At 40.8% G+C, this 14302-nt stretch overlaps 4 protein-coding genes across 4 annotated transcripts; 2 read left to right on the top strand and 2 right to left on the bottom strand.

Moving 5' to 3' along the window:
- The first annotated feature begins 1191 nt into the window (after positions 1–1191).
- On the top strand, positions 1192–3483 carry LOC102779586 (ependymin-like). Its single transcript, XM_006802596.3, has 6 exons — positions 1192–1456; positions 1592–1626; positions 2058–2192; positions 2658–2844; positions 2932–3019; positions 3118–3483. The coding sequence occupies exons 1-6, from the start codon at positions 1390–1392 to the stop codon at positions 3245–3247; spliced, it is 642 nt and encodes a 213-aa protein (XP_006802659.2). The 5' UTR covers positions 1192–1389; the 3' UTR covers positions 3248–3483.
- A 675-nt stretch (positions 3484–4158) lies between these two features.
- On the top strand, positions 4159–6039 carry LOC102787399 (ependymin-like). Its single transcript, XM_087837740.1, has 6 exons — positions 4159–4406; positions 4591–4625; positions 4740–4874; positions 4959–5151; positions 5309–5396; positions 5632–6039. The coding sequence occupies exons 1-6, from the start codon at positions 4184–4186 to the stop codon at positions 5753–5755; spliced, it is 798 nt and encodes a 265-aa protein (XP_087693866.1). The 5' UTR covers positions 4159–4183; the 3' UTR covers positions 5756–6039.
- A 1543-nt stretch (positions 6040–7582) lies between these two features.
- cskmt (citrate synthase lysine methyltransferase) lies at positions 7583–9149 on the bottom strand. The gene is made up of 2 exons (XM_006802597.3): positions 8959–9149; positions 7583–8294 (listed from the first exon to the last, which is right to left on the bottom strand). The coding sequence occupies exons 1-2, from the start codon at positions 9035–9037 to the stop codon at positions 7618–7620; spliced, it is 756 nt and encodes a 251-aa protein (XP_006802660.1). The 5' UTR covers positions 9038–9149; the 3' UTR covers positions 7583–7617.
- Positions 9150–9588: 439 nt separating this feature from the next.
- otub1b (OTU deubiquitinase, ubiquitin aldehyde binding 1b) lies at positions 9589–13968 on the bottom strand. The gene is made up of 7 exons (XM_006802598.3): positions 13859–13968; positions 11957–12018; positions 11442–11540; positions 11196–11314; positions 10864–10948; positions 10338–10532; positions 9589–10180 (listed from the first exon to the last, which is right to left on the bottom strand). Exons 1-7 carry the CDS (start codon positions 13938–13940, stop codon positions 9983–9985), a joined length of 840 nt encoding a protein of 279 aa, XP_006802661.1. The 5' UTR covers positions 13941–13968; the 3' UTR covers positions 9589–9982.
- Between the last annotated feature and the right edge of the window lie 334 nt (positions 13969–14302).

The raw sequence follows: 14302 nt of genomic DNA, 5'->3' as shown, positions 1-14302 counted from the left end.
TGTTGGTGTTTGTTCAATTTCCAAATGGAAAATGATAACAGTAGAAATGCTCTGCTCGTACACATTAAAAACATCTCACAAGGTGCATTACTGAGTCAACCAAGAGTAGAATTATTAAGATGATGACAATGATGAAAGCAAAAACAATTCAGAGAATCTACACTGTAATACTACACATAGCATAACTTGCAAAGGATGTGTGTGTGTGTGTGTGGGGGGGGGGGGGGGGGGGGGGGCTGTTGAAATTAACTGCAATATTAGAAACGCCTTCTTGTATAGCATAACTATAAGTTTTGTATAGGCTTATATATGTAGTTAATGCATTTTAAAATAGTAGGTTTGTAAGTTTATCTAAAGCTGTCAGGTGGTTAGGTCTGCTGACAGCAGTCACACACCTCTACAGTCACATGACAGTGATGTCATTCGTGAGCACATGTTAACCCGTCCCCATTCGGCCAAAATCCTGTTCGGGCTTTATGAGCTGCCCTCTTTTGTAAACACAGCATGCTTTACCCTTGGCCCACTGTGCGCAGTATGACATAGTGTCACTAAGCGCTGTTATGAATATTAGACTTGAAAGCGGTGTATTTTTTAAGTTTGTCCTCACTGTAAGTGCACTGTGTGAATAGAGTTGGCATAACATTATAAGCACCTACAGATAGAAGAATAACACCGATGGTCTCTTCATCGTGGCAGCCGTTAGTGATGTTAGGGATCAACATTTTGCCCTCAAAGGTGTGTTAGAAGCACGAAAAACTGCAAGCGTAACGATTAGCGTGAGTTTGACGAGCGCCAAACTGTGACTGTTTGGAGACTGAGTCAGAACATTTCCAAACACTGCAGCTCTTGTGGGATGTTCTCAATCTGCGGTGGCCGGTGTGGGTATCTATGAAAAGTGGTCCATGAAGAACAGTGGTGAACCAGACACTCGGTCATGGACAGCCAAGGCTCACTGATAAAACGTGGGGACGAGCTGCCGTAGCTCAGATTAAATGTGGTTCTGATAGAAAGATGTCAGGATACAGAGTGCATCACACAATATTAGGCAGGTGGTCATAATGGGGTTATGTTTCACGTTGGTTGCAGAATTTGTACAATTGTAAGCATTTACAGTCTACACTGTACACTCTGCTGTACGAGTCTCTTGCCCTTGGAAAACATTAACCAGCTTTTAATGTACAAAGACATTTCCTTTTATGGGCTTACACTGCAACCTCACCCTGACGACACCCGAATCTGAACTTGAGCCCTAAGACGTTGGTTGAAAATAAAACCCGGAAGCATCTAGGCCTGTCTGGTCATCTGTCAGCATATATAAGGAAGTGCGGCTCCTCTAGAGCAACAGAGACTTCGCAACTACCTGTGAAAAAGTCTGCGGATTCCTCAAAGATGAAACTCTTTGTGGTGTTAGCGTGCGTGCTGGCAGGCTGCCTGGCAGAGAAACCTCACCCATGCAGTAAGTAAAAAAGGAAATCGGAGACGAGCTCTGTTGTGGTTACAGTGCTAGCTCACTGTTGGTTTCTCGTTGCTGTTTTCTCTTGCTGACTTGTAAATATTAATAAATAATTCTGTTTTCTCTTATTTCACACAGAAAGCCCTCCCCTTCTGACTGGAGCCCTCACTGTTGTGAGTTTATGCTTTGTGTACTTAAAACTTTTGCTATTGCTATTAATTATGAGGGAGAAAAGAGCCTCTGTTGTTGTTGTGCATTAGCAATGTTTGATTGAAACATAAAATATGACCCATTGTTTAATGTTTGGGTGAACACTGGGTAAAAAGCATTTAAAAAAGAATAAAAGTGTGTCAGCCAGTGCATCAGAGTTAGGAATGAGGTCGTCTGGTGGTGTTGAGATACAAGTCCAGACATTTCAGTGCTCAGGTCAAGGTCCAGATTGATGTTTATGGCGAGCGAGCATGTGAGGCATGTCTGACAGTGTGGAAAGCAAACAAAGAAAATGAAAGTTGTACTTGAACCAAACGTGCAACCACATTTAATTGTCATTCATATTCTGTGTGAACGAGAAAGATGTCAACAATCTTGCATTCTGTTTCTCCAGTCCACACAGAATGAAAAGCTGTGGGTTTATGCCAAATACCTGTACGATGCATGGGGACAAAGGATCCGGCTCATGGAGCTGGGGAACTACCAGAACACGTCATTCACCTATGACGTCCTGCTGCTCTTCAAAGAGGTGACCAAAGCAAACACAAGAACGTCTCAAATATTTGTTTTAGTGTGCAAATCACTGCTGATATGATTCTACTGAAGTGGAGACGCATGAGGCCAACAACACAACATGTTATAAGAAAGTATTTTCTTTCCTTAACGTTTTAATGGAATATAATGGGAACTTGTAAGCATGTGCAACTGACGCAATAAAAAGCAGACCATATTTTTTTTTAAAACAAACAAACCTGACAATGACAGCATATTTAATTAGTTTAAGGTTAGCACATCTTTCTCTGGATTAGAATAGATATTATGGCATAATTTTGGGTGCGAGCACCCATGTATGTTATTTCTGTGCTAGGTTTTGATTGTTATTTCCATCTTCAGCAAACAGAAGTTACTGAAATAACCATCTTCTTTAGACTGAATCATATTGTATGTAACAGCAAAAGAAATTCTCATTCTTACCCCACAACTCATGCACCAGGCTGCCATGTATGAGATCGACGACAAAGCTCATACATGCAAGAAAAAGCCTCTGAAGGCAGACTTCCATCCTATGGAAATCCCAATAAATGCAACTCTGGTGGGCCAAGCTGTCCTGGGCAGCTCATCTGGACCCGGCGAAGGACTCCTGGTCAACACCTGGACTGGAAATCTTCCTGGAAACACAGGTGAGTTGGCATCTAATGTTCAGAACTGTCATCCTGACTGTTTATCTGCACTCTGTTTATGGACACATTTCATGTCTGTCCTTCCAGGAAGGTACCTGACCACCTTCACTGAATTCGGATGCATTCCAGTCAACAGTATGTCCCAGACAAAAGAGTATGGATGGGTGGTGACAGGGTTCGTTTCCTCTCAAGTCTATAGTGTGAAAAATGTAGAATGAAATACGTTTGCGTGCATCCAAGTAAAAGCTGTGTCGTTTTCTTTGTGCTCACCAGCTTCTTCAACAACGTCATTGGGATTTCTGACCCCGGTCAGCTCAACCCCCCCGACTTCTGCCCAACAGAGATGACGGCGAATGGAGAGCAGCCTGAAGATTTCACCAGCTTGTTCTTTAAGCTGCAGTGAAGGCTTCGGCGGGTTTTTACCTTACGCAGTGCACTGAGATCACCAATGTTGTAAATTGGCATTATATAAATAAAAATGAATGGCATGTAATTGCATGTAATATGCTGTCTCCCCCGTATTCCCGTTTGAAACATGGAGGACAAGTTTGGCCTCATTGTTCTTTCTGTGTATCTCTAACCGGGATGAACTTTGCATTCTTTTTGGCATGCAGAAAATGATAAAGCGGTTCGACAAATCATCTGGTTTTGTTTGTGTTTTTTGTTTGTTTTTGTTTTTTTAGTTTTGTAACAGGTCATATTTGCTTGTCTTACTTCCCATTTTCTAACACTGTGTTGTGGCCACATGTTGTGTTCATCAATACAAATGTAACACATGAATGCATGCGGTGCATTTCTTGTTTCATAAGAAAAGGTAAAGAAGGATGTATTCTCAAAATCTGTCTATTGACACAAAAAAAAACAACATATTAATGTGACCTAATGGTTTCAAGAGAAAAAAAAAGTCCTGGAGGATCAAAAATCTTTGTTTAATGCCCACCTTGCTGGTTTCCAGTTGTTCTTTGTTTTCTGGATGGGTTCACCAGAGAGGTGACACTAGTCACGTTTACCAGCAGACATAGTTTCTAGCTTATTAAAGTAGTTTGTAAGGTGGGAGTGGTTAAGGTTACAAAAGCTGCCTTTTTTACATTGTATCTACATGCAGTCTATCCTAAGACTCTCTCTTCAGTCAGCCTTCTAGCTCCTCCCCTTGGTTTGTTAGTTAGGTGTCAAAACAGCTGAACCGCAGTTTATAATAATAATAATAATAATAATGGATTGGATTTATATAGCGCTTTTCAGGGCACCCAAAGCGCTTTACAATGCCACTATTCATTCACTCTCACATTCACACACTATTCTACTATTAAAAGACATTCCCCTTGACTTTTATTCTCACATGACTGGTGTATTGAGAAATGACAAACAAAAAACTTGGCAGAGAAAACAGAATGGGAGTATCACCTGCTTGTTTTTTAAGGAAGTGATCTTTTTGAAGCAGTATCGTATGAGCAGCTGTTGCAGAGGAAAACATTCAGATCTGCGATCGAACAGCATGAAGGTCCTCGTCCTGCTTGTGTGCCTGTCCGTGGGCTGTCTCGCTCAGAGACCACGGCATTGCAGTGAGTACGCAGACATCTGAAGAAAGTCCTCTTTCTTCAGATGTCTCCAAATGCAGCAGTTCTCTTGCTTTAGCATCAGAACTGATGGTGACGATTTGTTTTTGCTTCAGTGTAGAATGACCAAGTTAGCAATGTAGCACATCTGTAGTGTAAATCCTCCAAAATCCTTCTTTAATTTTCACAGGATACCCGCCACTGATGAGCGGAAGCCTGTCTGTGGTAAGTCTCATTTCAGTGTTGCAATAACAACTGATACTTAATGCAGTTGTTAGTTATTCAGAGTAATCTGTGAGAAGTAATCTGCAATGACGAACATTTGCCTCTGTTTGAAAGTCCACTGGAAATCAGAAGCTGCTGGCATTCTCCAAGTACATCTATGATGGACTGGGAGAGCGCATCCGCTTCAGACAGTTTGGACTCTATGACAATAAGACCTACCACCTTGACGTGCTTCTACTGTACAGAGAGGTAGCGACGGCACAGCAGTAATATTTGCATTCAAGTTTATCCTGGATACCATAAATGACTGTGTAATGGTGCCCTGTCCTCTAGGGTGTTATGTACAAAATAAACAACAAGAACCGCACATGCACTAAGCAGCATCTGAGCCCTGACTTCCACCCGCTGGCAGTTCCGAGAAATGCCACCCTGATGGGCCAGTTTGTGTTAGGCGCCTCCTCTGGTCCTGGACAGGGAGTCCTGGTCAACAGTTGGTACGGGGAGCAGAAGATGAAGACGGGATCAGGTACAATAAGAGGAAATCAAAGCGAAAAATTGCAAAGTCATGTGTTAGTTTGTAACACGTGAAATTCTCTTACATAAGCTTGTGTTGATCACAAACAAACCTGCTTGTCTGGTTGCGCTGCCTCGGCTCCCATGTGATTCACTTCTTGTTTCTGCAGCCAAGTACTTTACCACTGTCACCCAGTTTGGATGCATCCCCGTCAGTACTCTGTACCACACCAGCAGCGGTGACTGGGTGGTCAACAGGTCAGTGGGCAGAAGGCTTTTAATATTGTTCTAGAACTTTCATGCATGTTTCCAAAACTATTTGTCACGTTGCGTTTTTTCCCTTAATATTTGCCAGTAAACACTAAACTGGGTCCCTCAGTAGGGAGATGCCTTTTTCTCACACTCTAAAGTCTCCGAGAATCTGTGATCCTGGTTGAAGAAAACTGTTGGCATCCTCTGATTCATTTTGCTTCATTTTTTTTCTGTTTTTCAGCTTCTATAACAATGTCATTGGATTAGTCGATCCCCAAAAACTCAACCCGCCATTTTTCTGCATGAATGCTGAGCAGGGGGATGAAGACGAGCCAGTAACATTTCTCAGCTTGTTTAAAAAATGATTTTACAAATGGTGGTGACAATGATGATGATGATGAGTCACTGAAGTGCGTTGCTGCCATTCATAAACAAGCTTCATTTGGTTAAAATTCATGCTAATATTTAATCAGAGTATTTTCATACATATTTTACATTCATCAGATTGAGCAGCGTTTCCTCTAAAATCTATTTTTAATCACACTGTTTCTCTTTTTTAATATTTTCCCACAACAGTTTATTGGTTAAATTCGTGTTTTAACATTTATGTCATAAGAAAATAAAAACAAATTCAGAAAAGTCGAGCCTGATACTTTGTTCCTGATACTTTTTTCACTGATCTGTACAAACAGCAGTAGGAGTGTGGCAATAATCAATACTCACAGACTAACAACGCAAAGATTAAAGGCCACTGGTATGCCCCAGGGGGTGGCATGTTGGCAAAGTTCAGGAGTATCACACCAAAGAAGATCCTGAAGCTGAAGAAGCTTTTTGTCATTCCCACTTCAAGAAGGCTTCAAATGAATATTTTAACCTCACACCTTCCACAACAAAACTGGACAAATCGAGAAATAAATCTATTGGCATACATTCTGCTACTTTCCAGATGTTGCAGAGCGTGGTGTAAGGGTATTGCTACACCGCGTCATCCACTGATTGACTGGGTTGGTAAACAAACTGAGGGCTATCGGCAGTGTCTTGGGCCATGTGGTTGATGTGTGTGAGAACCAGTTTTTCGAGGCATTTCATGGCAATTGATGTGAGTCCCACTGGCCTGAAGTCGTTTAAGGTGGACATGTCCGGTCTTTTGGAGACTGGTATGATGGTGGAGGATTCGAAAATACACGGGACTACTGCCTGACAGGTTGAAATTCATAATGCATTTGCAATTTAGGCACACTGTTACCTCCCAACAAGCATCCCTCATCATCATTTCTTTGTGGCGTTTCTCTCTGTGTGTGAGTACTCCAGCTTCTTCCCACAGAGGCATGCGGGTCAGTGGGGTTAGGTTGTTTTGCCCATAGGTGTGAGCGGTTGTGTTTGTGTTAGAGAGACACCTTTTCCACCCACCCACCCTCCCAAAAAGCTGGAAAACTTTGGAAAAGTGGAAGAAAATCGATGACCAAATGACATTTGTAATGCATTATGTAAAGCTGCAAGTTATTTAGATATTTCTCATAAATAAATCTGAGTAACATTAATTAATAAATCAGAAATAATATCTGAATGCGGGAGATCCATCACTGCCAAAAAATATTAATTTGATTGGACACCATTAATGTGTCTAGCTGATGTTTTTTCTTCCCTTTTCTTTCTTCCCTATTGTAGCGCACTGTAACTTTGGCACTTTGTACCTTGAGCTACTCTTGTTTACAAAGAGGAAATGAGCGTTGTGGTCGCAACCTGGAAAACACACTGCCACAACATCACAACAACTTTGCCTACTTATCTCTTTATATATAAGTTAGATATATATAGAAGTACTTCCATAATATGATCGCCCAAAACTACTGGGCTTTAAACATTACTAACGTGTACCTAAAACTGCCGTCTCCAGGCCTGGAAATGTTTCTACTCTACTCTGCATGTCTTTTAAATATTTCTCTAAAAGAGGCATATGTGTGATGCAAGTATAGAGAACATTTACTTTGCAAATTGTATCACAGTGTTGTGTTCTGCTGGATGGGATTAAAATCCTGGATGCTGGCTGCCTGCTGGCCACTAGATGGCAGTGTGTGACAAGTAATGAAAGAGAGAGACTTCCAAATCTATGCAACTCAAACATGAAACACTGATTTACAGTTCAGAGATGATATTACACAAAGAATTATATTAATGACAATTGTGTTGTATTATTTTATTTATTTATTGGAGTAAAAAGTTACAGTTATAGAGCAGGGTGAGGGGTCACCTGGTAGCAGTAGTAATGGATCCCCCTTAGCTCTCCAACTTCCTGCACCCCAACATCTGCTGTCATCACTCCCGGATCCTGTGCAGCCGTCTCCAGCCAAATTAGCCTGGAGTCAGGGTCCTCATCAGAAAACTGGAGCAAGGACCCTGAACTCCGCAACACCCTTAAACACTGCTTCAAGACCAGGCTGGCATTTCGCTTCCCCTCCCTGGACCTTAACAAGGCATCAGTGGTCCCCTTGTCAATTATAAGGTCCACAGTACTGGGACTGAAGCGTTTATCAAGCTGTGTGCAGTCCAGCTCTACAAACTCAATTTGAGAAGAACAGCTGTGAGGTTGAATGGCTTTAGCTTGAGTGTGTTCCTGCATTAGTTTCACAGCTATGGGGGAAATGTCAGCACAAGTGACATGGACGGAGACGGGAGAGTGCCTGTAGATAGAGGGTCCCAGTGCTGACGTACCACAGCCCATATCCACCACGTGGAGCGCAGCGTCTGGGCGAGACATAGTTTGCAAGAGGGGCATGATGAAGTCTCGGACAGAATCGAAACCAAAAAACCACTCAAAGTTTTTGAAGGTGGCTTTCCCGCTGCTGGTCTCGGTGTAGAAGCGGTCCCAGGTTGCTTTCTTATCCATGTTTTCAATCAGTTCAGCTACAGTGAAACAAAGATGAGACACAGGAGTTATGAGTAATACACAAAACATCGGTTATTTTAGCATGATCATGATTGAGCTCTTTTCTCTAAATAGACACTAATAGTTTCTTTTGAGGAAGTTCCCTCAACTTTAATGTGATTTCCAAGTTTATACAACAGCAGTGTGTATAAGATACATTTATTCATTGCTGATATTGTTGTAAAGATGCACAAAATCTTTCAGTCAAATCCATGTGATAAACATGCTTTACTGTTTGGTTCAGCTTTTCGGAAGCTGCAGTTTATGATGTTGTACTGACAGGTGTTTGACTAAGTGTTGCCCACCCCAACTATAACAGTGAGGGGGGGCGCAGACACACTGCGGCTACGATTACAGACTTAAAGCACATCTTTCTACACAGCTGCGATGACCTTTAATGGGCTTTAATGTGTAAACTAGCAGCCGACTGTACTATAGGACTACCTCGTGGTACAACTGCTTTTTTCAGTGAATACGTCACTAGCCTGCACCCCCGTTACAGCAGAGACCTTCGTCTCTGTGAATGGCTAAGGTGTTGTAGCTAGTTAGCTTAGTCTGCAGTCACGTGTAGCATGAAATGTCATTAACACGTTTCAGTCAGGCTAGCCTGATATTAAAAAAATACAACATGTTTATACATACCAGTTAGAGAAGAATGATACCGCAAATAAGCCCCCAAAACTCTTCTGCCGGACAAAAACGACTTTAAAAACGGAGACATCTTTGCCTTAGTTTCACTCTAACCTTTAACGTAAGAGTTCTCACTTTGGTATTTTTTCTTGGTACCAACAGGACTCAACGTCCATAAGAGCAAAGTATTTGCTACGTTATAGACGATCTTTGGTTCGGTTATGCTGCAGTGACGGAACTGCGCATGTGTGTGAGTACAAGCGTAAACAACATTCACCCACTTAACCATCCTGTCAAAAAGCAGCTGTCCATGTACATCACTGACATCTGTATATTGAAAACTACATATCAAACTCTTTCTAGGAAACCAAAAACCTTTTAACATGTACGTTTTCTCTTGTAGGTCATATACAACTTCATACTGTATAGTCCCATATTCTTCTTTCTCCTCTCCCTGCAGGAATAATGCAATAATGCTTTCAATTCAAGTATGGTTATACCAGGTTCCTACAGATGGATGCAGCACAGTACTGACATCAAATATGCATCAACGTGCAGTGTTGTTTACACAAAAAGACTTAGAACGTTATTCTCAACTTTCATTATTTAACTGAAAAACAAAAATCATACTGACACAAGAAATAAGATGTAAATTGCTTTAATAAAACTCAATGAAACGCAGTGTAACAAAGGAAAAGAAACAAACAAAGCAAGTAGATAACATTTACAACCACAAAAGAAAAAAAAACCCTGTACAACTCTAAATGGTTGGAGTCACTTCTATATTTCCAAAGATTTTTTTTTTAAATTTAATCGTTTTGTCATGACTGAAGGTAAATTTGGGAGTTTGGGGCAAGAAGGGCAAATGAGGCAAGTAATGTGATTTTCTCTCTCTTTTTCGTTTTTTTTCCAAATACACGAGTGTAATCTCATACACAGATGTATGTTTCATCAGCATGGCTGCTGGTAGGATTTCTTGAATGCGCTGCTGCGGCACACAGCAGGAGATTCATGAGATGGGCTGTGGCCAGGAGTGCTATTTGTACAAGATGTCGTAATGGCCAGGTCTATAGAGGAGGAAGATGCGGGGATCTCCGCCTTCGGGAAAGACGTGGTGATTGACTGTTCCTCCCTCTCCTCTATCCATGTACTCCACCAGAATGGATACGTCCAAGGCCTGAGCTAAGGCGATGATGTGAATGTGGTCACTTTCTTTAGACATTGGCTCTACCTCCTTGGAAAAGGAGAAGGAAAAAGCACATTAGGTGCGAGTTTCAGACAATAAAACGTGTTTTTTATACCAGAATGGCAAACAGTGTACATTGACTCTTGTACATTATATTTAAATTTAAAAGCAGGAAAATGATTATCTACGTAGGGAAAACCTTCACCTGCTGGCAGAACTCCTTGACAGTGCGCCCACCCTCTATGAAATGCTGAAAGAAGGTATGCTGTCGCTGCAAGTAGCCTGAGGTGAGCAACCGCAGGTACACCACCACATAGTCTGATACGTTCTGGTCATTGAAGGAGCTCAGCAGCTCCTGCAGGCTCGGCTGTTTCTCACATAGTTCAATCAGGTCCATGAACTGGCAAGAAAAACAAGATTTACATATTTAGACTCATGTACTCAGGCCTCAGCTTGCCAACTTTCTATTTAACTGGCCAAAACACGTGCTCTGGCCATCTAAAATTGGCTAGTCAATAAGGAAAAATCATTTGCACCTTAACCAACATAACAAATTATATGCTGTCAGTCAGGTTGAGGGTTTTACACCTCTTCTTTTAAGCTTATTTACTACAACAAAAATGCAAAATAAAAAAACAGACAATAAAACAAAAGTATCTAACTAGATGACATCCATTTGCATTTGCAGCAACTTCACAAAAATAGTCATTTAGGTTTGCCAGAATACTCACAGTATTGTGAAAATCTTCAATAGTAAACTCAGTGAAACCTTCGTTAACCAGATCCAGTTTACTTTTAGCTGCAACTGCTTTGAACCTGATGAGACAAAATGTGTATTTAAAAAGTAAAAAGTGTAAATATTACAGCCGCCTATGTGCTTATCTGAATTTTAAAATATTGAAACCAGAACACAGTGTACTGCTCACACACACTCATACATCTGATGAACAGACAGAACAGCAGCAGAACGCATTTAAATCGTCTGAGATGATGATGAAGTGTGAATTTGAGTGTAGACACTAACAGCCAGCAGAGCACACACAGTAACCACTCTGGCACTCACCTCTGAAGTTCTTTGCTGTCATCTAGCAGGGACTCGAGATGTGCAAAGCCAAAGGCTCTGTAGAAACAGTTTCCATCTGGTCGCGTCTTGCGAATGTACGAGTATTTTTTATGCAGGTCCTGTAATAACAATAATTTTAAAAAATCTGTAAGACCAGATCCAAAACAGTTTTTGCGAATTTAAACAGAGAAACTTTGGATTGACATGTGGCTGCAGTAACCTGAGAGGCGCTGCGCTCTGACTGACCTTGATCTTGAGCTGATAAACCGTGTCATCCTCAGCGTACTCGCTCTGCAGTACCGACAGGTCCTGTCTGTCTGACACTAAAGGGTTACTGTTGGCTATCTGCACAACCACACACACAAAATTGCAAATTAGTCATTGCAATCCATCTCAATACTTGTTTTTAGACTTTTTATTAAACAGTACATCAGTGATTATGCATAAGTGACATTTCTTTTTATGCTAATCATAATCTCACAGCTGTGCACATAAAGCCTGTTACAGGTCAAGGTCAGTGTAATTACTGCACAGATAGAGTCTCAAAGAAATGCATCTCATTTGTGTTCAGAGTGCAAATGATGCTTTTATAGCCCTGTCCACATGTCATCTGAGATTTCTGAAGTTGTAACTGTAAAAAAAACAAATAAAAAATAAATAAATAAAGACAATGGAATGTGGAAATTTGCTCATGCGGATCCCGAGAATAACACAAAGTCATCTTTATTTCTTTTTGCTGTCCACACTAAAGGCTTTCTTACCTCCTGCTGAATCCGGTCCTGTTGAGCAATTATGGCCTCATCATATGCTAGGCAGTTCACTCCTGTAAGAAAAGGGTGACATATTTAAGAGGCTTCAGGAGTAGAGTAGCACTTAAATGACATACTGGCCGACATGGAGGATGGTGAAGCTGTGGCATTGGGATTTTAACTGCACATCAGACTAGAGGCACTATTTGAAACCGCAGTGTTCCAGTGATGCAAGCTGTGTACTTTAGATTTACAATACCATAAATGTAGTAGCATTTATGGTGCTATATACAGACACTGTATATATACAGCACTGTAACAGTTCTGAAACTGAGACTGAAACTGCCCTACAAACATCTACAGTATCAAAGCACAACCATCTTCCCAAACTGTGCAAGCTGTATGGAGGTGTTAATGTTTCGTCAAAAGATGCTAGTCCGAGAAAACTCTAATGTTTAAAAACTGATTAGGTTTTCCTAGTAGCAAATGCAAGCATTTGCTACTAGGAAAACAACTGTTGCACAAATTCAATATTTGGATTGGATATTGATCAGATACCAACCGTGAAAACTGGACCGGCTATCAGTGATAACGAGCCAGCCCATTCGATTCATTTCTGTGTTGCTCTGTGTTTACTTTGCCACGTGTATCCTAGGGCTGTTTTCTTTTATTTCACTAACAAATACCAAAAATTTTATAGAATTAATTAATTTATTCATTCCTTTTTAGTTTTTTCAAAGTTAGGAAATGTTTTCAGTTGAGTCTAGTGTTTCCTGAAACATAAAAGAATACTTTCTAGTGTCTTGCTCACATTGATATAGATTATTCACTTAAAACCGGTATCCTATCGCTAGTCAGTATTAGCAGATAGCAAAGCTAAGGTATCGGTATTGGATGGGATTCAGAACAAGCCTATTTGGGCCATCTCTGACAGCATTCACTTTTACAATTGGTGTGTTTAAGCAGATGTGACCTAGTGACACTGTCAGTGTACCTGCATTGCACCGGCAATGCTCTGTGACAATGTAATACCCAAACAAGCCAGGGACTAAAACTAAAATAACTTTATATTACTTGGTTATTCTAGGATATTTTTAAAAATGCCTAGCTTGGATTTAGCAAACACAATTAAACGCGACTACATTATCTTGGATGTAAAAATAAATAAATAAACTTGATTACCCGTAATACAGTGTAGGAAAGGAACTAGTTTCTTAATAAAAGTAACGGCACCAGGTCCTGCATGTCGTTTTGCTTTAAAGGTTTGTCTTTTGTCAAAAAGCCCTTTTAGCTCGGTGTTTTCCTTCTCACTGGCGAAACCACTGATTTCGTTATAATGCCAGACAGCTGCATGTAAACAAAATGTAATAAAATCTGGAATAAATCAATTGACAAAGACACACTTCCCCTTTCCGTTTTCATCACCTGCCGACACCAATAAGCAAACAAGAGCGCGTTTAGCCCTTGGTCAGCATTTAACATGAAAACAAGTTAACCTACAAGCTAACGTCAGTCAGCTAAACTTGGCTAGCGCGACTTGTGCGAAAACAAAACAAATTTTAGCCACGACGACAGTCGCAGTTTTACAAACTAAAAATACGACGTCTTTTCTTTAATATTAAGTACACGTTTTAAGCATTTCCAAAAGTCAAAACCTCTGGAACTGTCACTCACTGCTGCCCTGACATTAACTAAACAAGCTTTTTTTTTCTTTGTGTAGCAGTGGCAGCTAGCTAACGTTAGCCCAGAAGCTCTGGCCTCTGTGCCCCTCACCGCTGCACATCAGCCAGATTCAGCACGGAGGAGGTAACGGCTGAAACGTTTTACAGATGCTCGTGTGAATAAGAGCTTTGCTTAGAAGAGAAATGACAGCGCACTTTGCTTGACATTTGTTGGTGTAACTGTTTCTCTCACCCTCCATCTCTCCCTGTGATGACTCTTGCTGCTCCTCCGCCATCTTAGCTGTTGAGATCGGTTTCCTCCCTCCGCATGACATCACTCGTCGCACACTTCCGAGCGCAGGCCAACGGTAAACTTACTTTATTTACTTATTTATTTATTTATTTATTCATTCATTCATTCATTCATTTAGTTGGTGGGCAACCTTTTCGCATGAATAATGACTTTGTTAACAAAGCTAAAGCGTCGTACGAGGCTTCCAGTACATTCCATTGGCTGACGTTTTAACAGAAAATGCATTTATTTATATAATTACAGTATTATACCATATTTAATATACCTTTATTTCTTTATTAATTAAAAACTTTAACTAAAATGAATAGAATATTTGGTAGTGTTGTCAAAGGGTTCGTGTTGTTGCTGGGATATAAAAAGCCCTCCGCGCCATTATAACAGGTT

Source organism: Neolamprologus brichardi, chromosome 3, assembly GCF_056152115.1.
Source record: "Neolamprologus brichardi isolate AB-2024 chromosome 3, ASM5615211v1, whole genome shotgun sequence".
NCBI lineage: Eukaryota > Metazoa > Chordata > Actinopteri > Cichliformes > Cichlidae > Neolamprologus > Neolamprologus brichardi.
Note: the sequence above shows the minus strand (reverse complement) of the source record. Positions and strands in the feature narration are given on the sequence as shown.

Coding starts and splice junctions, on each gene's coding strand:
- LOC102779586 (XM_006802596.3), top strand. CDS start 1,390: ATGAAACTCTTTGTGGTGTTAGCGTGCGTGCTGGCAGGCTGCCTGGCA. Junction 1,457..1,591: donor AGAGAAACCTCACCCATGCA/GTAAGTAAAAAA, acceptor TATTTCACACAG/AAAGCCCTCCCCTTCTGACT. Junction 2,845..2,931: donor AAATCTTCCTGGAAACACAG/GTGAGTTGGCAT, acceptor CTGTCCTTCCAG/GAAGGTACCTGACCACCTTC.
- LOC102787399 (XM_087837740.1), top strand. CDS start 4,184: ATGACTGGTGTATTGAGAAATGACAAACAAAAAACTTGGCAGAGAAAA. Junction 4,626..4,739: donor TGAGCGGAAGCCTGTCTGTG/GTAAGTCTCATT, acceptor TCTGTTTGAAAG/TCCACTGGAAATCAGAAGCT. Junction 4,875..4,958: donor TGCTTCTACTGTACAGAGAG/GTAGCGACGGCA, acceptor CCTGTCCTCTAG/GGTGTTATGTACAAAATAAA.
- cskmt (XM_006802597.3), bottom strand. CDS start 9,037: ATGTCTCCGTTTTTAAAGTCGTTTTTGTCCGGCAGAAGAGTTTTGGGG. Junction 8,295..8,958: donor GTATCATTCTTCTCTAACTG/GTATGTATAAAC, acceptor GTTTCACTGTAG/CTGAACTGATTGAAAACATG.
- otub1b (XM_006802598.3), bottom strand. CDS start 13,940: ATGTCATGCGGAGGGAGGAAACCGATCTCAACAGCTAAGATGGCGGAG. Junction 12,019..13,858: donor ATCACAGGGAGAGATGGAGG/GTGAGAGAAACA, acceptor CTTTTCTTACAG/GAGTGAACTGCCTAGCATAT. Junction 11,541..11,956: donor AGGACCGGATTCAGCAGGAG/GTAAGAAAGCCT, acceptor GTGGTTGTGCAG/ATAGCCAACAGTAACCCTTT.